This window comes from Ornithodoros turicata, chromosome 4 (assembly GCF_037126465.1).
Source record: "Ornithodoros turicata isolate Travis chromosome 4, ASM3712646v1, whole genome shotgun sequence".
NCBI classification, from domain to species: Eukaryota; Metazoa; Arthropoda; class Arachnida; order Ixodida; family Argasidae; genus Ornithodoros; species Ornithodoros turicata.
In genome coordinates this window covers 78,010,320-78,032,268 of record NC_088204.1, presented here as the reverse complement: position 1 = coordinate 78,032,268, position 21,949 = coordinate 78,010,320, and the positions used below count along the sequence as shown (strand labels likewise).

The following is a 21,949-nucleotide window of genomic DNA, read 5'->3' as shown; positions in this document are numbered from 1 at the left end:
CCCTAGTTTCCCTCTCTCTCCTATTGCTTGTAGAGCGACCTAATTGGTTCCTTTCCCCAAATAAGGAGGTAACATTCAAGGTTGAAGCGCACGTGGTTTCTTCTGTGAACACATGCCAGTTAGTCTAGGGATACCTACTGGCTTGTGATTGGTCAGACACTTCTTCACGTGGTTCCCGCAAACTTTACCCTCTCCCCTGCGCATATACAAACCGTCTGGGCGTCTGCCACCTGTTTTCGGGATTTATATATTTTTTTAATCGGGGGTAAAAATCGGGTTTTATTCCAGAAGCTGTTAAACTGGGTAAAATGGGGTGGCAAAGCAAATTTTCGGATGGAAAATAAAGAAAAGAGAGCTTCTCGCATATAAGACGGGCACAAGATGTAGAATAGCCATGCTGAATGTGGGCGGTGTTTAGTGTTCTCCACTCCCCGTATTGGAGGCCGAATTGCTACTATGCCAAGTTAGTTTTCGGGGCCCTTTCATCACCACCACCACCACCACCTAGTTTTCGGGGGTTTCACCCTACGTGACGATGATGCAAATCGGGGGTAAAAACGGGTTTTACCCTAAAACACAAGGCCGTACGTATAACCACTGAACGCCAACTTAACGGTAACGAGAGTTCGGTGCATCTGGGCATATTTACCAATATATGAATGTATATTGGTACATTGGTATATTGCATATGGGCTAACGTACCAAGGCTGCTATGTCGTACATAGAATAAGGAAACTGAACGGTACTTGGTATAATCTCTGTTTAATTTCTTTTCATCATAGCAGGTAGCTATCTGATCACTAAGAATCGTGAACTTCAGGGGGTGAATTGTCACAGCTCCTTCGAGGTGCTGGAGATCCTGGATTTTTGTTTGTGAGGCGCTTCAGTAGTAGCTAGTCGTCGTCGGTGTCGCAGGAAGGCAGTTCGACGCCAAGCTGATTCGCCAGGGCCGTCACCAGCCTCGTCGGAGATCTCGGGGCTCCTTGAAACGGAAGCAGAACCAACGTTTCTCCCACGAGGTTTTCCAGGGTTCGTAGCAGAGCGCAGCCAACTCCACGAAGCGCCGCGTCCTGGCCTTCCTCGGAACGGTTTCCGTTAAGCAGGCACTGTGGAAAGTAATTGATAAGTTTTTGTTTTTGTTTTTTCGTTTCAAATGAAAAGTACCATACGATTGACAATAGACCTCTACCAGAGAAACGTCATCATGACGTTGGTAGACAGACTGAAACCGAAACAAATCGGAAGGGGAGGGCTGGGTTCCACGAATGGGCACTTGTTCGCTGACTCCTATAAACCTCTCCCTGTTTGTAAACAAATGACGTCACAGTATTCGACGGCGCCACCAGTTTGGTAGAGTTGAACTAAGCTCGAAGTTAGGGTGCCGCAGAATTAGTGCCGCAGAAAGAGCGGCAGGCAATCCACGTGAGAAGGTCACGTGCTTTGGAGCGATGGAGCTGATTGGTGTAGGAGCTAATCTGTTGGCCAGATAGAAAGATAGAGACGACAGGCCAGACAGAGACTGGGAGGTACCCGGGTTCGAATCCCAGTGCCGGCTGTGCTGTCTGGGGTTTTCCTCAGACGCTTTCAGACATATGTCGGCACAGTTCCCTTAGAGGTCGGCCCAGGACGCACATTGCCCGTCAGTCGTGACGTTGCCCACACATGTGAGGCCGACAACGGCGATGATACCGAATACAACATTCACATTCATTTTGTGCGAGTAATTAATTCCTAAATGATGACAATAATGTTACTATCCGTTACTAAACCGTTACTACCCTTCGTTACTAAACCGAAACCAAAATGCAAAGCGCACAGCGGTTCGCCCGAAGGAAGATACTGTGACGTCACCTAGCACTGTCGTCTGCTACGAAGCTTGCATTCTCCCGTCCCGGATGACGTCCACAGTGTTGGTTTCAGCGCCCTCTTGCTTCACAGAGGCGAAGCGCTCAGTTCGTAATAATACGTTCGAATAAAATCTGCGCACTTTGGAACGCCATATTTCGTATGTATGTTCCTGATACCCCAAGGGTCACGGCTATGTCACAACCTTTGTGGTGATTTTGTTGCGGAGTCCCACTTTAAGGGTTTTTTTTTAAAACGTGGAACGGCTTTCAACGAGATATATCTCCCGTCGCAACATCGCGTTTGCGTGAAATCCCCTAATTAAATAGTTATATAATTTAGATCTAGGTAATTAGTGGTGCTGTAGTTACATATTTTCTTCGAGAGAATGTTCGCGATGTTCTTCGAGAGAACGTTCCTCATTTTCGAGCAAATGCTAGATAATCTCGGCGGCTGCGACAAAAAAAGTGACCACCACCATGGCGGCCAAACGCGTTCGTTTGACGTCACGTGAAAACACCCTATAGGAACAAGCGCGGGGCGGGGCCTAAAACGCTGTAAACGACTAAAACCGTAAAACGCCGGAAGAAAGAGAAGCAAAGTGGTGTCTTACAGTCAGAGCTCCTGTCAGTCCAGACACGACGGGTTCCTTCAGGAAAATGATAAAAAAGGAAGTGTCATTTTCTTGTTCAACAACACAGTACGCGATTACTCTAATGCACTAATGAGTGTGTACTTTGATCAGTGTTGTGCGGAGATTCTTTAATGCGCACCATTTAATGATATTCGTGAAACTGCGATTCCCAGTACTCTAACAAACACCTGTCTGGTTTTCATATATGGAAACAGCACATGAAAGCAGCTTAGATGACAAACTATAGCTGACATTAGATATATAGTATTACCGTATTATTTTTGGTGCTTCCCATGGAGCCTCATTCTAATCTTATATCTACTTGAGGCGCTTCCTTGTTATTATATTGGTGTATCACAGTGGAATGTTATATCGATGCTCTTTTTTTTTTTTACTAAGGAATAGCAAGCCGTCTTTTTCTGGCTGACCTCTCCTGTTAAATAAATAGATTCCCCCACCCCCGTTCATTATCCCGTACTCAATGATTGTACATTCCTACATTGTACATTCTTTGACTAAACATTCTCCGATTTAGATTATTTTACGCTTATCATGCATCATAGCCCACTCTGTCGTTATTACAAATTATTTAAATGATATTCGATGTATCACCTTGATTACACATTATTCGGATCATTATTTGTTTCCCTCGATCAACACAGACCATCCATTTTTTCATTTTTAAAAATTCTTCCGATAGAACTGCGTACACTACGTTCGTTACACGTTATTGGAATTATTATTTGCTTTCTTTAGTAACAAGGTTTGGACTGTCCCACTATAAATTATTAAAAAAACTACTTAGATGACACCTGTTCAACTTGTTCCGAAATAAGTTACGTTCTACTGAACTCAGTAACCACACAACAACAACAACAACAACAACAACAACAACAACAACAACAACAACAACAACAACAACAACAACAGCAACAAGATGATGATGAAATGAAAACTCACCGTGACGCGTTCTCCCGCTTCGCAGAAGACCAAGGTCCGGTTGAGACACTGGAAGAATAAAAATTAACCACATCAATTAAGTACACAATTCTGAATAACATAATGGAAATGCTAGACCTACCTCTCCCACGTTCAGTGCACTGGGTAAGCTGACAGATATGGGAGATCCACACACTCCCCTGAAGCCAACTGCTTCGCAGTTCAGCAGGTTGATGCCCAGAGGACTGCAGAGGAAATTCAGCACGGGATTGATGCTCACAGCTGGAAGAAGACGCAAACATTTTTTTTTTAAGTTGTGGGTATACACTGTGCAAATAACAATTAAGTTCTTCTGGGGATTAAATTTTGTTACATTGGAAAGCACAGTCGTTACACACATGTATCGCCTCCAATGTCCGCCAGAGGGGCCGACACCACGCTCGACTGTTAAAGGAACTATGAAAGGATTTCTCGCGTGATGACGCGTGATGACGCGTGATGACGTATTAGACGTGTGAGTGTGACATTTAAAGAGAGTACTATGTTGACAATAAATTCGTTTGTTGGAAGTCTGGCACTTGTCCCGTGGTCTCTTCTCTCTGTACCTCTCCCAGTGCTAGTTCATCTATATGCAAGATCAACACCAACATGCCCGGTTTTTTTTACTCTGATAATTGCTCCAACTAGACATTGGTAACGGACTTTTTCACAAAATAAATGATCGTATGACTACGTATAGGCTTTTGTTCCGCGTAGCCGTCTGTCCGGCGTGTGCCTTTCTTGCTAGTATGACAATTCGCTTTATGACCGAAACCCACTGGAACGGCGATGGTCACATTAACGAGGGTTCACTTATTTTACAGAAAATCTTGGGCACACAAATGTGCAGCTTTTCAAGAACAAAATCCGCCTTTTTCAAATTCGGCGAACTTCTAGCCAGAGGTGCAGCGTAATAGGCCATCAACTTACAAACGCCAAGTCGTTGAAGCACCGTGCCAAGAACATCCCTGAGGTTGTACAGCAGGGGAATCGGATTGAGAGTGTCTGCTAGGCCTCCAATTAAACACTGCAAAGGGAACGGCAGTGTTAATGTCCCGTGACACCGATTCGGCAAACTTACAATGTGGGCTTCAAGTGCCACTGCGGACTAAATGTCGTGACATCAAGATCTATACCATACTTTCGTCGTCGCATTCAACGTGTCACATACAGTATTCTACCAAAATATCGTTTTTTTTTTACGTGACGTGGAAGTATCACAAAAATAATTTTTCAATTTCGAGAAGTGTGACGTCATGGGGTCGCAATCCGCCAACGCGGCTGGCAACATTGCTCCTAGCAGGCGAATTTCCATCGCCTCAAAGCGAATGCTGGCAGCCTGCAAATGTTGGGTGGAGAGCGGAGTCGGATGCAAGAGCTTTCAATGACATCACCTACTCCTTGGAGAATCCGAAACTACGTATTTTTGCATTTATGTTTTTGGTACTCAGTATTTTGAGCAGCGTCGCTTTTTTTTTGGGGGGGGGAGGGGGAAATAAAATAAATGAAAACATTTTTAATCCGAAGGGTCACTTTAAATGAATATCACTGCATGAAGACTCTCATAATATCACTCCAGTTAAGAAGGGTGAAAGGGTGATAGGGTGAAAGACAACTTACTTCAGCAAGGGGCACCACTGGTGGAACGGCCTCGTCCTGTTCAACGAAACCGATTTTTTAACCATTGTTATTGCAAAAATTATCGTTATTACTCCTTACCAAATTCAGGCGACAGTTCCTCAAAGAGCCGTTCAAACACTGCAAGAGAAGTCAAAGTTTGCTGCTTCAGTTTCTCGCTCGCTCGTATCTCATATAGAATTTAGGAACGACGTTGACAACAATGAGGATAGTGCCGCTCAACGTGGCCTTTCGCACCAAACTCGTTTTTATTGGCTATTAATTAATGACTACGTTCACCAACTTATTGTCCTCGGTGTGATGTATTTTGTCAGTAAAACAGAGTATATGCCGTCTATCTCTAATGAGTAACGAGTGACATAAACGCGCATGCGCAGAAATGAAAGCCTACACGTCGGTTGGCATTATGACGTAACTAATAGGAAACACGAAGGGAAAGTGAAGAGGGCTATAGCCCACACTCACTTGTACCCCTAATGCATCTAAAAGGATGTTCATCTTGAAGCAAGAATTTGACTCTCCCTGTAATTTAAGGAGTCCAACACAATGTTTCTAACGCGTGCTAGGAAACGACGAATCGTCTCTCATCCCCTTTTTAATGTAATAAAACAAATTGAACAATGCTGAATACTGTAATTACATTTCCAAGTCCGAGTATGTTCGGGAGCCTCACGTCAATGCATGACTGTCCTGGAAGGAGAGAAGACAAGATTAGTGGTGAAGCAGCAATAACAATCTACACGAAACAGACACCATGAACGTATGTCCACTTGGGGACAATCACAAGGCAGCTGTACTATCAACATCATCATCATCATCATTATCACGTGATGTATGGCAGTCTTTCTAGTCCACCATACATGCACAGTTCCGAGTTTTCACAGTTTATTTATGGTATATTCGGTGGGTGTTCTTCGGTGTTTATTATTTCTCTGAGAATCGCAAGTTTTTTGTTGTTTTTTCGTCGTCGTGTTTTTTACGACTGAGTTATCCGAAATTCGAAAAAGAAGTGACGGCAGTGAAACGGCATACTCCAGAAAAGAATGAGAAGCTGCCTTGGAAAACCTCTTACTGTTGTGCGGAAGAACTTACAGACAACGACATCTCTATCGCGATCCACTTCACGATGTCTGAAATACGGGTTTTCTTTGATGTAATAGCAAGGTTTCGCAATAATATAATAGCATAATAATATAATCGTAATATAACGTCATAAGCAATAAGGTTTCGCCTGCGTTCCATACTACTGTCTGCGCTGCAACAACTTCACAGCTATCCTTTCAAGAAGACTATAGTTGTGTTCAACTTAAGAAGGAAAAGAAATCTAGTCCGTCATCTACATACGCCGTTGGAGATAAGGAGACACAACAGGGCGCCAGGAAAGATCCAGCAGCGCCGCCATGGGGGTGGACTCGCGTGGTCTCATGCGGCCAGTCTAAACAGCCAATACAGAAGCTGAGCGAGTGTGATGGATTACATTATCTGGCGGAGGAGGGAGAGTGACGTCTCTGTGCCCAGCCATCCCATCTGCGGCGCAGTAATATTTTGAGAGCTGACGGACTAGATTTCTTTTCCTTCTTATGTTGAACACGACTACATTTGTGTCATGTCACCTGTGCCTCCTTGTCCACTTTGCGGAGGAGGGAAAGAATGGAAGCAAAGAGAAAGCGAAAGGAAAACCTCAGCTGTTCGTGCACTCTTAAAAATGAACTTCACCGCATAGCACGCTCCTAGCAAACCATCATCTTGAATGATATCGCTATCTGCCCTGATTTGTTGAAAACGGGAGGCGTACGCCATTTCTGTGACACTTATGCTGTTCATAATTGTCACAGAAAAGGCGTACGCCCCCCGTTTTCAACAAATCAGGGCAGATAACGATATCGTTCGAGATAATGGTTGGCTAGGAGCGTGCTATGCGGTGAAGTTCATTTTTAAGAGTGTGTTGTGTGTTGTTCTTCCGTATGTCGCCGCGCTTTTAAAGGAGTAATGTACCAACAATCCCAGAAGACAATCTTGGTTGAAAACCCCAAACGGTGGACGTTTGCAAGGCCCTCCTGGCAAATGGCCTTACGTAGCGCGGAGTCACTAAGACCGTGTGTCCTATTTAGGGACTCCAATGTCGGGGGGCATCTGGGCAAGGGTGGGGTTCACCTGCATTACACGGATGCTTTGCCCATCCTAAAATGACAGACCGCCGCATAGTGGGATTAGGTCAAGAGAATCACCCTTCCGCGATTTGAGGCAATCTAGACACAAAAGTAAACAACGAATATCGTCAACCAGTCAATCAGCGCATGACTTTTCATGCTGAGTTCTCCGTCACTGGAACCACCCAAAGCGCAATTTTTCGGATAAATCCGAACTATATTGTAACGGTGTATGATTTTTAGATTGCTCGGCTAAATCTGGCGATCCTGAATCCTATCCATAGGTTATGATTTGTCATCCACTGCGAGAAACAGCCCTGTAAAAATTATTTCGGGTAAACTGGCTTTGAGCCTATGTGGTGTCCAGATTCGAGCTCTGGCGGCGATTGCGAGATACTGTCTTCTGTCGTCTGCATCCCATTCGTCGCCCTTCCTGTGTCTGCTTTCATACAAATAAAACAGGCGTTCATGCTGAGACTATGACGTTAGCTGACGTGAGTGATGACTTGCAGAATGTGTTACTTGACAGAACATAGATTTTACCGTTATATATGCAGTGGATTATGGTGGCTATGTCGCGTGACGTAAAGCCCCGAATTATTATTATTATTATTATGGTGGCTACGAAAGGCGGATGCCTCTCGGTTCCAGTTATTATACAAAAGACATGGGCAAAAAAAAATTTTGTATCTCCAACTGTCCAAACTGTGAACATTTGCTTGACTGTACCATCCCCGTCCTCCACTACAAAGATTTCTTGTCAGGCACACTTCTGGAATCCGCTACCATGAGTCATACAGCCAGCTGTGTTAGCAACCCTTGAATAGACGATTTCAGGAAATCCCAGTGTTCCTTGCGTACGCATTGCATCCTGGGAGATTACTCGAATGAACAGTCCTTCCCATAGTTCAAAGCGGCGCTAAGCTCTCTGGGATTTTCTGAAGTCGTCTATTGTCATCGAACCTGCCGTCGCTGACCTGCTTACCCTATATTAACCTCGCTCCCAGCCTTTTATTGTGCCTTTTTGTGCTTTCCCGTGTCGTGGAAATGAACCCTCATTGCTGGTTTGAGTCTCGTTGCGTCCTGTTGTTCCGTCACCTGTTTCGTCTCTACCCCCGACACAGGGTAATGTCTCAATCAATTAGCTTATACCGGCTCGCTCGCTTTATATCACTTTGTTCTACAGTCTCTTCTTCTTTACCGCATCTCTCACACTTCTTATTCACTATACCCGAAAAATTACCCACGTAAGTTTTTGTTCTTAGCATTTCCTGTCCTGGCCTCGAAGAGCAACGAGCACTAACGCGCGTCAATGGTGCTCGAGATGTTAAATCACCATTGACTTCAATGGTGACCGGAATGGCCGCGTGACAGATGTGTTATGTATCGGTGCGTGTTAGACGCCAGCAAATGCGGCGCTTATTTGTAGTGTCTCAGACCGAGACCATAACGTAATCCAAAACTCAAAAATCGCAGAACTCACCGTGTGCTACGCCGACCAGAACGCAGCAGCAAACTCCCACCAGGAGAAGAACAGTGTTGGATGCCATACCAGAGACCTGCTTGCCTTGCTCAAAAGCAAACCGTTACACGATGCGCAAAAGGGTGAGATGTCTTTTTGTACCTGGGATTCTGACACGGGAAATACCTTGCGCCAAGGCCAATCCTGGAAAACTCCCCAAGGGAAGCCTACACCTGTCACCTGCTTTGACGCCATATTATGCGGCTGAATAGGTGTCTGTGACGTCACACGTACATGCGGCTTTGTTTTCCAAAGTACGTTTCTTTTTCTGACAGCCACGCTGAATCGACAGTTTCGACAGAATTGACAATTTTCGATCCTCTTTTTGTTTATGCTTCGAATACCTTTCGCGAAAGTTGGGCGTGCTTTAGACCGTAGTTCCGAGTAGCTTGCACATTATGGAAAACATGGTGCGCTTGCAAGCGCGTACACACTACGATGGTACGTGTCGCGGAAACAACTCTTGAGCCTGTTGCCTCTTTTTTTTTTTTTTTTTCAACGAAAGAAAGAAGAACACAACATGAATGCGACCGATGCGCATCGCATCGAGTTATCACACCTCCTGAAACCTATCCAGTCCAGTCGATTGGTTGACGTGCACTCTTAAAAATGATGGTGGTGGCGACGAAAACAGGATTGCCGTTGTTGGCCTCACGTATGTGGGCTGCGTCACGACTGTATAGCCAGGATGAGATGAGATGGTGCGATAACAGGTGAAGGAATGATGACGCCCGAAAGTCTTGAAAATGAACTTCAACGCATAGCACGCTCTCAGCCAAACATCACCTCGAATGACATTGTTCTTCCTCCTGATTTGTTGAAAACGGGAGGCGTGCACCTTTTTTGTGACACTTATGCAGTTCATAATTGTTACCAAGTCAAAGTAGGACCGAAGGTCGCGTCCCTTGCAGGGGACCATTGTAATTCCCTCAAGCAGGGTCGGCGATAGGGGTAAGCGAGTAAGGCGACCGCCTTAGGCCCCGCGCACGAAGCCCTCAACCAGGGATTACATTTTTTAAAATATCAAGTATGCACTTAATCGTGTGTTATGTGTTATGTGCCATTCTGTCATATGATGCCAAAGGTCCCACTTTTAAGGAAAATGTGCCACCCCTGCAAGCTATACCGAGAGTTTCGCACCCTTCTCTCCTGCTGCCCATTTCCCGTACTGCTAAAATCTCCCACTGCGAAAATCTTATAATTTATTACCTTTTCATTACTGCTGGTGTGAAACAGGCCCCGCACACCCCTAGCACCGGCCCTGCCCTCAAGACCGTGGCCTTCGGGCGCGAGATTTTTCGCCTCTAGCTTCGAGCGTAGTTCAACTCTACCAAATTGATGGCGCTGTCGAACACTATGCTTAATTTGTTTACAAACAGGGAGAGGTCGATTGGACCGGGCCCTGCGTCCTCCTTTTCCTTGAGAGCCGAAACAGCGCATGATCCGCTGGTTATTTCAATGCAAAACATCGCGTTCCACTAGTCGTTCTGGAGCGACCTACACTGGGCGAGTACAGCACAAATACAACTCTGCATGCACGTCCAGCCATCAGACCGGTGGTGCCAACAGGAAGCTGTGCCAAGCCATAGCCTCCTATATACTGATCAGTATATAGGAGGCTATGGCCAAGCAAAGGCCACATAGGTGCGAGGAAGAAACATCTCTGGCGCGTGATGTCGCGCCACACGCCATCAGTGGAAGAAGGAGATGTGTTGAACGGACCATGTTCTGATGTAGACCAGTGAAAGTGCCCTGGAAGGAGAACAGTTCTGTCGTCGTTTTTGGCAGGTATGCCGACAAAATTAATAAGGCCATCGCGATCTCGGAGCATTGAGGTGGAAGATATCGAGGAGGAAGCGCCGCATGAAAGATGTTCGACAAGCGGCGGAGGCTCCTCTCACGCCGTTCATCGAATGCTCATCGCCATCTTCGTCTGTCTCGCTATTGTTACAACGGCTGGTGCCGTTTTCGCCGCCACCACTGCCATCTTGCTCTACAGGTAAGGGTTCACTTAGAGGCCTCTCCTTCAGAACGGGGTTCGTTTCATACGAGAGTATCATAACGGCGATAGACAGCCGCGGGCAGACAGCTACGAGAGCAGCGATGTAGGTCTGACGGAGTTTGACGGGGTTTTCCTCTGTTCCCACATGCAATTTATAAAACTATTGCCGTCGAAAAGATCGAGGTTACGGAGGATTGTGAAAGGGATTTTCACAGATGGCAACAGTGAGAGCGATGAGGATGTACGGCGACAAATCTGTTGGTGACTCTGGCGCTCCCATGCGAGTGAGCTATTACGCCTAGGCTGCGTTGCAATACCCCGGTTAGTCGACTGCCTAGCAGTCTAACCGGAAGTGCCGCCATGTTAAGTCTCGTTCCAAACCTCGCCAAGTCCACTATTCAGTCGGCTACCGCCTAGTGCGCATCGATGCAGTCTAGTTATACGCCTGACCATCTGAGAGCCCGGATGGAGACGCGCGTTGACGGTACCAGCGTGCCCGCTGTTTCTGCTGGCTTTAAATGTAAATCTGCACATAGTGGTATGTTTTTTGTAACTGCGTAGAGAGTTGCAACACATGTTTAGTTGTGAAGGTGACAGATTATGCACGACGTCCTACAAACTTAGCGCATTAGAGTCCTGCTGCGCTTGCGCCGTACGCATTTCTTGCGTGAGCATCGAGATGGCGCCACGGGCGCCTCAGCTAGGCAATCCTGTTCCAATTGGCGGCGAGACTCTCACAAGGGGCGCCACTGTGCCGCTTCTTGGTGGGGATCCTCGTTTCGGTTTCGTTTTTGTTACTTACAGTAAAAACTGTCATATTGGAATGAAAATGTGGCTTACTTGGAACACATATGTCGTTTTCTTCGTGCATTATCAGGAAAGATCACCGCTGGGCAGTTTCTTACACGTGCAATGCCTTGATACACAATGCAACGTGCGAATACTGCCCGGGAATATCCCCACGACACGGTTCGTTCAGTGAGCACCAGGGGGCGACTCCCAAACTTCTCGGCGCCAATAGTGACAAGCAAAGGGGTCTACTCAGCTGCCTACTCAGGCGGCTTCGCGGGAGCGAGGTATTGGAACGCAGCACTAGTCTTATACAACATCACCCTAGATACAGAAAGCCTGCTTAACGCGCCCTCTCACTCCTTCGCCACGTGACGTACGTAAGTGATACAATGACTACAACTTCGAAACTGCGTAATACGTAATACAGAAAGGTAACGCGTGCGTCGTTTCAAGTCTTCCGAAACGGCGTTGCAGACTTCTCGTGCTGCATTTTTCGCCGGAAGTATGCGACGAACTGATCATCTGACAGGGCTGTGAATGCGTCAGTATGTGGACGGAATACACGAACCACAACATTTTCACCGATGCTCACATCCGCGAAATATGCATAGAGCTCCGCCATGTTTGAGTTCTCGCGACACTTACTGGCGACGAATGACGTCGTCTGTCACCCTCATCCCGATGACGGTAAGCGAGGGGCACAGCGACGGTGTGAAAGTGGCCAGCAACGCCGCTTTAGCTGCACGTGACGACGAGGGTCACGTGGACGCGCCGTTGCTCTGGCAACGGTGACTATAGCTGCGCTCACTCGAGAACGCCAGCAACGCGCCCCAGGATGTCGTCTGCTTCAGTCATTCGCCGCAGACGGTTTCAAACACTGACTTTCTGTGGCTACCAGTGGCTGCCCATGTGACTAATGGCGACTCGTGCCTATAGCTACGGCTGCCGAAAGCACTTTGTGACTCCTAATGACCACGTCACATCGTCTGAGTGATCAGGCTTTCTTTATCCCGGTGGCGCTGGCGTACGCCCCGAATTCATTCCATAGGTGCGTTTCAATAGTGATGCGTCACACATGCCGGGAGGTCACAGTCCAGAAGGCGCGCATAGCAATGGAAGCTGAGGGCGCGCGCATGGAATCTATTGTAAAAGACAGGAATTTCAACATAGACACCGATGAAATTACGACCTTTTTATTGTTAATTTCATTGTCTAATCAATCGTTTAATTGTTTTGTTAATAATAAAAAAACGTGATAAACTGAAATGTAATTGTTCCGCGCTGTTTCGCCTTCACGGTACGCCGCCATTTGTTCGAACAAAACCGCCGCCGCAAACTGTCGTCTGCTAAATTTTTCGACGAGGGCGCCTCCTCCGAACCTGACGCGCGAAGAGCACTCTGCGAAGTCTGCATCGGAGGACACTTCCAAAGGTGCGCCTTCTGTGACGCACATGTACGCCTGTGGAGAATTCGAATGACGCACCATTATGGCGTCACTTCCTGTGTGTGCTGTATGCGGTGGCGCGAACGCACCCCATTTCTCACCCATTGGGAACATCTCTGCAGGTCAGCTTCCGGTACAGCGACCCCACTGAACGCACCCGGTCAACTTCATTTCAACGTCAGCGCCACCTCACTGAGGGTGTCCTGGCCTGCGGGGCGCGTCTTCTGCGTCTACGACAATCGAATATCGGAACGACGAGCCTCGTTTAACTTCAGCATAGAGGATATCCGCGTCCAGTACTGCGATGATCTCGTCTACAGCTTTGTGGGGCTCGATAGCAGCGCCACCGGCATTCGCAGCAAGTTGCCCAAGTTCGATTTTCTCGAAGAAGGATTCAAGAGGTAGGTCAGCACTCTCACAAATATGTAGCGGTGTTGCCAACTATAGGGAGGCATGTTCGTGCGGTTTTTAACGCACGTACCCGTCAAAATACAAGGTGTGTGCAGATAAACCTAAACCGGCATTTGTACACGTAACTCGTTGTCTACTGATCTGAGGAACTTCCGGTGGCGCACGATGGCGTATCTATGCGTGCGAAAGCTACAAAAAAATCCTGGATGCCGTACTCAGCGTAAAACAGAGCGCGAGAACGTCGACTTCCATGCATTAGAATAGGGCAACGATGAGGTCTCAGGTGAGTTGTGTGCAGGTACCGCTAGGGGAGCTATCGGTGCAGAAACCGAAACTGTGTCCTACATGGATGCTCACAAGTAATGCCCCTAGCGGTACCTGCACCCAACTCACCTGACACCGCCATGTTGCCCTATTCTAATGCATGGAAGCCGCGATGTTTTCGCACGAACAAATACGCCATCATGCGCCACCGAAAGTTCTTCCGGTAAGTAGACAACGAGTTACGTGTGCAAATGCCGGTTAGGCTTATCTGCACACACCCTCTATTAATCTCGGATCCAAATGTGCATGTGACTGAGATACTCAGGTACGGCGTGCTTATTGCTTCCGCGTTTCCTTCAGGTTCGTCAGCTTGAGGCGATCTAAACCAGAGGTGACCCTTTGGGCTTGCATAGGTGGGAGCCCCGAAGACAACGCTAGATTCCGTCTGCTCATCAAGGACCGCAAGACTCGCGTCGCATTCGCCAGAAATTCAGCTGAATGGCTTCGACAAAATCACTTCAAAGGTCTTCTCATCTACTGGAAGTACCCGGGCCCTGAGTCGCGCGTCAACTTCACCGTCCTTGTCGTCGACCTCAAGAGTGCTTACGCTCGCGACAACCTCCACCTGTCCGTCGTGCTACCTGTCGACACAAAAACGCGTCGCGAGGGCTACTACGTCGACTCCATCTTCGGAAACCTCGACGTCGTCCTCCTGGACGGACATCGGGCTGTGGATCCCGCTAAGTTTCCCCTGACGACTTGTAGCACGCCGGTGAGGACGCTGTTACGAGCCAGGCACAACGGACAGTACGGACTGCTGAGAGTCCTCGATGACTTGACGATCGAGACGGACGACTTCAAGAGAGCGGTCCTCAGCGTGTCTTTCGCGGGCCTCTCCTTCACCCTGCGCTACAAGAAGTTCCACCGGGTAGGAGCAGCTGCATCGGGTGCTGGTCCCGGTGGGCCTCGAACGAACCAGCCAGGGTGGATCAGCTACTACGAAACTCGGGAGCTCCTCAAGAACAACGGCACGTCGGGCTGGAAGGCCATGTACCACAGGTACGGACGATGCCCCTACGCGACGCGCGATGGCCATTGGATTGGTTACGAGAACGAAGACAGCTTGGAAGACAAGGCGGGAATTCTTACGATGGCTGCTGGTTTGGCCATATGGGATTTGGAGATGGACGATTTTGCTGGACGTGTTGGCCCTCCGTATCCGTTACTGCGGAAGGCGTACGAAATGGTGCATGGGAAAGGCAGCATGGCCTTCACCTCGAAGCCTGAGCACAGTTATCATAAATACAGGGAGTGATTATATATACTATAGTTATACGTTAATAAACATGAGCCATCTCCTGATGTTAAGTATTTCCTTCACTAGGTAAGTGTGCATTTCGCCCTGTAGTATGTTTTGCAGAAGGCTCGCGGCAGAACGTGGCGAGACTTCACATGTAGTCTTCACATGTAGTCTTCACATGTAGTCTTCACATGTAGTCTTCACAGTAGTCTTCACATGTGAGACTACTCGTTGTGTGCTGGGCTACAGAGCTCCGAGGATTGGGAGCGGAGGACAGCAGCTCCGAGCGCCTGCCCTAGAGGGCGCTCCAGACGACAGGCTTTTAAGCTAACAGGCTTTTAACTATTGAAATAGTGTTTTACTGCGAAGTATGGAAAAGTTGGTGGTGGTTGGGGTTCCATAGCTCATAAGACACAACAGACGCAACACAGCAAACAACAGACTGCTACTTATCGTTTATCATTAGGGAATTTCCGGGACCCGGTGTGCTGCATAAGGTAGATCGGTTGGTCGCTGCGTGGAGGAACGGCAAGGAACCGGTCAGAGCCAGGCCCAGAAAGCGGAGAAATAATGGAAAGTAATTGTTCTAAGGCTGGAACATACAAAGGGACAAAGACACACAACACAAGTCTTAAAGTAGGACTCCGCAACAAAAACACCACGAAGATTGTGCCATAGCAGCAGTAATCCTTGGGATGCCAGGAATATACGTACGAAATATCGTGTTCCAAAAGTGCGCAGATTTTATTCCAACGAATTATTACGAAGTGAGCGCTTCGCCTCTGTGAAGCAAGAGGGTGCTGAAAGCAACATTGCTGACGTCACCCGGCATGGAAGCATGCAAGCTTCAAAGCAGACGACAATGCTGGGTGACGTCACAGTATGTTCCTCAGGGCGAACCGCTGTGCGCTTTGCATTTTGGTTTCGGTTTGATATTGTCGTCATTTACGGCATTTACGTCATTTACGTAATTACGGCATTTATGTCATTTACGTCATTTACACGCAAAGTGCATGCGAATGTTGTATTCGGTATCAAGGGGGCGGTCTGTGTTCGGTATGATGCTCACCCAATTTTTTTTTGTCGAATCCTTGAAGTCTCCCTTAAAGTTGGCTGGCAACATGAACCCGCCGCTGCCCACTGATCTCGATTGTAAAAGGCTGGATCGCGGATAGGGAGCGCGAGCGTGAAGAAACCGGCCGCCATCTTACTGTACCCACAACAGCCGCCGCAGCGATCATGGCAACTTCTTGCAATTACGGTCGTACCAACCGTACTGGCAAGGATACAAGGCCTAAATTTATACAGGTGAGTCACTCTTCAGCAAGGAATAAATAGGCGTCCATTCTGTATGTTTAGTTGACCATTATGAAGTGTTTTTTTGCCCAAAACGAGCACTGGATGCAGGTTGCTTGATCGCTCTTCCGACGTTCAATCGAGCACACTTGCATTTTACCCGGCGGCAAATACAGTTTGAGTGCATAATACGCTTGGGAGAACACGTTACACTACACAGGTAGTGTTGTCATCAATATATGTGCAAGCACTAGAGCGCTTTTTTGCATGCATTGCTAGCATGGTACACGGTGTTCTCTGCGGAAGCAAGTGCCACATTCATTTCTTTGAATTACCTTCGCGCACAAGTTCGGTATTACGTCATAATGAGACCACGATTGTCACCTTTTTTCATGTATTGGTATTGTTTTGTGCCTTGGTTTGATTTGTGACAAAGAATCCTACGTAACGGTGGTGTGGCGCGACTTGAATAACGCCTTGTGTCTGAGCTGTATCGTCAGCTTGTTACGATAGCAATAATTTGTAGCGTGTCGTGCTATTTGTAGCAGTTTTTAAGGCAAAAGTGGTCTCTCAATACAGGTTTCGTCATGAGGGCTACCCAGTGAATAATCTGTGCAGTGTGATACGGCTGGGTGTACAGGTATAAGTATCACGTTCCTCATCCACTCGTTTCTACTTTACAGGAAGGAACAACCTCAGTGCACGCACTGTGGTTAGCCTCTCTGTTTTGCATGTTCTCTTACATGTTCACAACAGAAACACACCTTAGACTTTAGGCTCCTTCACCCAGCAATATAATAATTAGATATTATAATTCTTTTTAGAAGAGGTTTTAATCTTTTTAATTTTTAGAAGATACAGGGATTGTAAACTATGTTTTAAACTGATGTTTTAACATTTGTCCAATGCATTTATTAAACAACATATTCATTTTTAACTCGTTGCACCCAAACCAACCTTCTGATCAGAGGCGAAGAGTTTTCATTTTCCCAGGGTGGGCAAGGGCCCACCGCGAAACAAGTACCCTGGCGGGGGTGGGGGGGGGTGGGGTGGGGATATGTTTATTAAGAAAAAAAAAGAAAGGTAAGCCAGATGGATGTCGGCGTGTTATTAAAAAAAATGTGAAAGGGGAAGACAAAAAAGGAAAAGAAAAAAAGCAAAAGAAAACAAAAAGAAGGAAAGGAAAGAAAAATGAAGAACACAAAACTAATCACAGACTCTGGCGGGATCTTATGATGTATGCAGAACTGGTATAGAAATAAGAGGAAGGAAGAACAGAAAAAAAGAAAAACAGAGAGAACGTAAACAGTGAACATGTGCACAACTGAAGGCATTACGCCTTTGAAAACTGAGTGAAAGGAACAAAATGCATTGAATCCTCGGTGTTTAACCCGAAATGCGCGCAATATAATGAATATGGTCAATGAAATGGACCAGCGGGAGTTGAACCAGCTCCCAACGGATATGCGTTCCGAAGATTCTACCGTTGCCCCTCACTGGCAGCTGCAGGTACCTTTTCGACTGCTTTCGTTTCATTGATCTGACTGCTTTGGACGAAATTCAGTCAATGTGTTATGTCATCCTCTGTGTTTCTTCGCCTCACCTTCTACTGTGATAATGAGTATGGTGGGCGGATACATATTTTACAAATTGCAAGATGCATTTTTGGGGTTGGTGCCTCTTCGCTCTTTTGACCCGGGCGCTCCGAGCCCCAAGGGTTGGTGTCAGTCTCTTAGCGGGACTTCCCGGGGGAGGCGGCGCCCCCCCTAGTTCATGTTCTGGGGGGGCAAGGGCCCCCGCGCCCCCCCGCAGTCGGCGCCTATGCTTCTGATGTATTATTTCCTTTGTTGTCGATGCACCATAAAAATTGGAATAATCATCATCAATGCAGGTTACTTCACAGCTGCCTCGACATACTCAAGAAATGGGTGCAGAACCTGCGTAATGCCCACAAACTTTGACTACCACAGCACCTCCAGAAAGTAAAGGCATATGTGTCACATGGGATTTTTAAAGGCATTCACAGTATATAATACCTTGTATGAACTGTTGTAGATCTAAGCAGCCTCTACAGTACACTCTCAGAAATTAAAACTTGTCAGGGAACTGTGATAATTGTTTCAGTTAATAGGCATGCACATATACGCTATAAGAAGAAAATTATTTATTGAGAATGCACTTCTCTGGCTACTCATGTTGTTTATATCTACTGTTGATCACATTCATTTATCACATATTATATTCTTATATATTATTATTATATTATCACATATTCAATCACATTAAATTTAAAATTTAGCATATATGAGAAAATATCAGGAGGGAAGTTGCTATTCATTGCTCATTCCAACCTAAAATTGAGAGAGCGTACCTGACCACTGTCATTCCTAAAATATATATTGCCATTGTAGCAAGGTCACAAAACAATAAATGTAGTCTTTTGCGACCTCCCTGCACGTTCATTGTATCCTGAAACGCATAAGTGCAAGAAATAAATCTTGAACTTTAATAAACTTGATGTTGTATAAACTTGACATAAAATGTTGAATAATATAATGAATGATACAAAATATTGAATAAACTTGAACTCGTATATTCTCTTTACTCATCATCAGTGATCTTCATTACAAAAGCATATCGTGTTAGACTTTTTTGTTTGCGTTTCACAGACTGGGTACACAAGGGCCAAAATGACAAAATCACAACTGTTTCAAGCTCCAAATAGTCCTGTTGCAATTTGAAGACCATACGTGGAGCTGCATTTTTTCGAACGTGCTCCACATAACACGCATGACAAAGTCAGCACTGGATAGCAGGCCCCCGTTCCTAAGCAGCTTTGCTCACGCTGCAGTTGTATTCAGCAAAAGCATGTGAGTACTCGAGAAGGACATTCAGTTTGGCACAACCGCGCCTGCAAATAATCAGAACAAATGAAGGAAGAAACAAACAAACATAGAAGGGCTGTACTTCAAAAAGAGGTAAATCTTGTGTCTCAAGGAGGTGTTACCACATTTAAGTAACTTAATTGATTAAGCTTACATCACTACCTGATTAACTGTCCTAACGAGCGTGTTCTAATTGCGTGAAGCAATTAGATCACGCTCACAACGTATATGGGCTGCTTCGGTGTGTCCATATTTGCGAGGCAGAGCACCGCTGTCGTTTACTAAGCATCGTTTACTAAAAGACTCTAAGGCGATGCTTGATATAAATCATACTAAACGCATACACGGCTAAAACAACGGCTGTGATTCTACAGAACGATCTTTTTCTGCCATGCGAGTATATCTTTTCCCGGACCGTTATGGAACAATTTTCGTCCAGAACGCAGTACGGGATATTATATACATGGTTGTTGTTAACCTAAAGCCGTTTCTTATTGACATATTGACTGGGAAACGTGCTGTAGTACAATCCCCAGCGCTGCACTGCAGTGACGGTCTAGTTTCGGAATGCAAAACATAACGTAATTAAGAATCGAACGGCAGGACACCTGTGAAACACTGTTAGGATACATCAGTATACTGGCACCTTACAAAATTGTGTGATGACAAACAATGACCAATGCTTGCAGCGCAATAAATACTCACAATCTCTGTTGCCTCCCATTGTTTTCTATGGGCACACACAGCACTTTAGGGCCCACCAACATGGCGGCCCGAAGGCACGCCTCTCCCCCACGAGCCCCTCTCCCATGCGCGATCCAGCCTTTATACATAGACATCAGTGCCGCTGCCTGACTTTTTCGATGACTGCCGTATGTACTTTCCACGGTACATGTGGCGCTATCTTTCGTCAAAGATAGAAGATAGAAAATAGCCAGTCTTCCGCAGCAATGTAAATATCGCAGAATTCTGCATCTCTCTCCTATTTTTGACGAAAGATGGCGTCACGCATATCGTAGCGTTTTTTTTTTTGGTTCCCGAAAGCGCTTTCTGGCCTGGCTCCGATCGCACCGGTTCCATTGTCGCTCCTCCACGCAGCTTGCCAGTTCCCCGGAAACTCCCTGCTGCTATTTCACTTTCGGTCACGTGGGATATCCGAGCCGGCCCAGAAAAAAAAAAAAAAAAAAAAAACATAAAAATAAGACACGTAATGATAACTTTCAAACGAATTAACAGAGTTAGAGATGTATTGAAAAGACCTGGAAAATAAGTAACCTTCTTTCTTCGACGTTATTGACTTACTTGAATCATAATTATCTGGCAGATACGATTTTCTGTTGCGTAGAAGAGGGCCTGCTTTGAAGAATGTGTGACAATTTTGTTTCAGACCTCAGGGGGATGTTGAGTTGTAGGGTTTATATGTAGCATTATGTAGCGACTCGCCAAGTACGGTCGCACTGCCAGATGTACAACGGTTTTCTTTATCTTTACTTTCTCTTTTCTCCTTCTTAGAAAACGCTGCGTTCCCGTCCTCTCTTTCCTTCCTCTCGCTTCCCTTTTTTTTCCTTGCCGCGCTCTGCGGCTCAAAAGCTGTAAATACAGGCCAGTGGGCCTCCGACCTTTGAAGTAAATAGATTGCTTTTAAACACACTCAACTGCTTCCGTGTTCTCCGTGCCTTTACTTGTGGCGACCCGACATATTGGTGACCCGGTTTTTGGACTTGCCTTCTGTTTATGTCAACTCCATATCAATGGCCACTCAACAAGCACCTGCTGACATCTCTGCCATTCAGATCAAACTCCCGGAATTCTGGCCCAACGACCCTCAAGTCTGGTTCACCCAAGTGGAAGCACAGTTTGCACTACGGAACATATCATCACAGACGACTCGATTCAACTACGTCGTTGCCGCATTAACCCCATCCGTCGCCACAGAGGTTCGTGATGTACTTCTTTCACCACCAGATGAAAAACCGTACGACACGCTGAAAGAACAACTGATCAGCCGGACATCAGCGTCAGAACAACGACGTATACAACAGCTGCTCACATCGGAGGAGCTGGGCGACAGGAGGCCTACTCAACTTCTCCGTCGTCTGCAACAACTGCTCGGAGAAAAGGCCAGCACCATTGATGAGACTCTATTGCGGGAGCTTTTCCTTCAGCGCCTCCCAGCCAGCGTTCGTATGATACTGGCGTCAGCGAAGAGCACAACGTTGTCGGACATCGCCAACATGGCCGACAACATCATGGACGTTGGCTCACCAGTCATCGCTGCCGTCGGATCCCAATACGAACCCCCGGCCATCACGGAACTCCGGAGGGACATCATAGACCTCAAAGACACGTTAGCCGCACGGGACAGCCACGCCATCGATGACCTCCGCGCCGAGATGAACAAGCTGGTCAAGATGGTGCAGTCGCTCGGCCCAACGCAGCGAGGCCGGAGCCGATCAGCTTCACGCCGACCAGCGCCAGCCCGACGACGGTCTCCAGCACCGAGCAACAATGGTAATGCACTTTGCTGGTATCACCAAACATTCGGCGACAATGCCAGACAGTGCCAGCCACCGTGTTCGAGAGCGGGAAATGGGACGGCCAGCAGCTAACGGCGGTAAGCGAAGCTGGTCACCCACCCACCCGCCACCGACTCTTCTATGTCACGGATCGCGTCACAAAACAGCAGTTCCTCGTCGACACAGGTGCACAAGTGAGCATCATCCCGGCGTCAACAACGGATCGCCGTGGCAAACCGGCTGCACCTGAACTCTACGCTGTGAACGGCTCT

The 21,949-nt window shown here is 46.8% G+C and overlaps 3 protein-coding genes across 3 annotated transcripts; 2 read left to right on the top strand and 1 right to left on the bottom strand.

Annotated features, from left to right (window-relative positions):
• Nucleotides 1–743: 743 nt before the first annotated feature.
• Nucleotides 744–8,998, bottom strand: LOC135393516 (uncharacterized). The gene is made up of 9 exons (XM_064623924.1): nucleotides 8,729–8,998; nucleotides 5,736–5,785; nucleotides 5,177–5,215; nucleotides 5,078–5,113; nucleotides 4,388–4,484; nucleotides 3,561–3,700; nucleotides 3,440–3,487; nucleotides 2,459–2,494; nucleotides 744–1,106 (listed from the first exon to the last, which is right to left on the bottom strand). The coding sequence occupies exons 1-9, from the start codon at nucleotides 8,793–8,795 to the stop codon at nucleotides 894–896; spliced, it is 726 nt and encodes a 241-aa protein (XP_064479994.1). The 5' UTR covers nucleotides 8,796–8,998; the 3' UTR covers nucleotides 744–893.
• A 1,410-nt stretch (nucleotides 8,999–10,408) lies between these two features.
• On the top strand, nucleotides 10,409–15,042 carry LOC135393515 (endochitinase-like). The gene is made up of 3 exons (XM_064623923.1): nucleotides 10,409–10,766; nucleotides 13,128–13,406; nucleotides 14,041–15,042. The coding sequence occupies exons 1-3, from the start codon at nucleotides 10,558–10,560 to the stop codon at nucleotides 14,993–14,995; spliced, it is 1,443 nt and encodes a 480-aa protein (XP_064479993.1). The 5' UTR covers nucleotides 10,409–10,557; the 3' UTR covers nucleotides 14,996–15,042.
• A 5,870-nt stretch (nucleotides 15,043–20,912) lies between these two features.
• Nucleotides 20,913–21,770, top strand: LOC135392581 (uncharacterized). Its single transcript, XM_064623287.1, has one exon. The coding sequence runs from the start codon at nucleotides 20,913–20,915 to the stop codon at nucleotides 21,768–21,770; it is 858 nt and encodes a 285-aa protein (XP_064479357.1).
• The last annotated feature ends 179 nt before the right edge of the window (nucleotides 21,771–21,949 follow it).

What these genes read in the sequence shown, in the direction of transcription:
- LOC135393516 (XM_064623924.1), bottom strand. Translation starts at nt 8,795, where the DNA reads ATGGCATCCAACACTGTTCTTCTCCTGGTGGGAGTTTGCTGCTGCGTT. An exon ending in CAGTGGTGCCCCTTGCTGAA is followed by an intron (nt 4,485 to 5,077) that starts GTAAGTTGTCTT and finishes TTCCCTTTGCAG; the next exon opens with TGTTTAATTGGAGGCCTAGC. An exon ending in AAGCGGGAGAACGCGTCACG is followed by an intron (nt 2,495 to 3,439) that starts GTGAGTTTTCAT and finishes ATTTTCCTGAAG; the next exon opens with GAACCCGTCGTGTCTGGACT.
- LOC135393515 (XM_064623923.1), top strand. Translation starts at nt 10,558, where the DNA reads ATGCCGACAAAATTAATAAGGCCATCGCGATCTCGGAGCATTGAGGTG. An exon ending in ACTGCCATCTTGCTCTACAG is followed by an intron (nt 10,767 to 13,127) that starts GTAAGGGTTCAC and finishes ACATCTCTGCAG; the next exon opens with GTCAGCTTCCGGTACAGCGA. An exon ending in CTCGAAGAAGGATTCAAGAG is followed by an intron (nt 13,407 to 14,040) that starts GTAGGTCAGCAC and finishes CGTTTCCTTCAG; the next exon opens with GTTCGTCAGCTTGAGGCGAT.
- LOC135392581 (XM_064623287.1), top strand. Translation starts at nt 20,913, where the DNA reads ATGGCCACTCAACAAGCACCTGCTGACATCTCTGCCATTCAGATCAAA.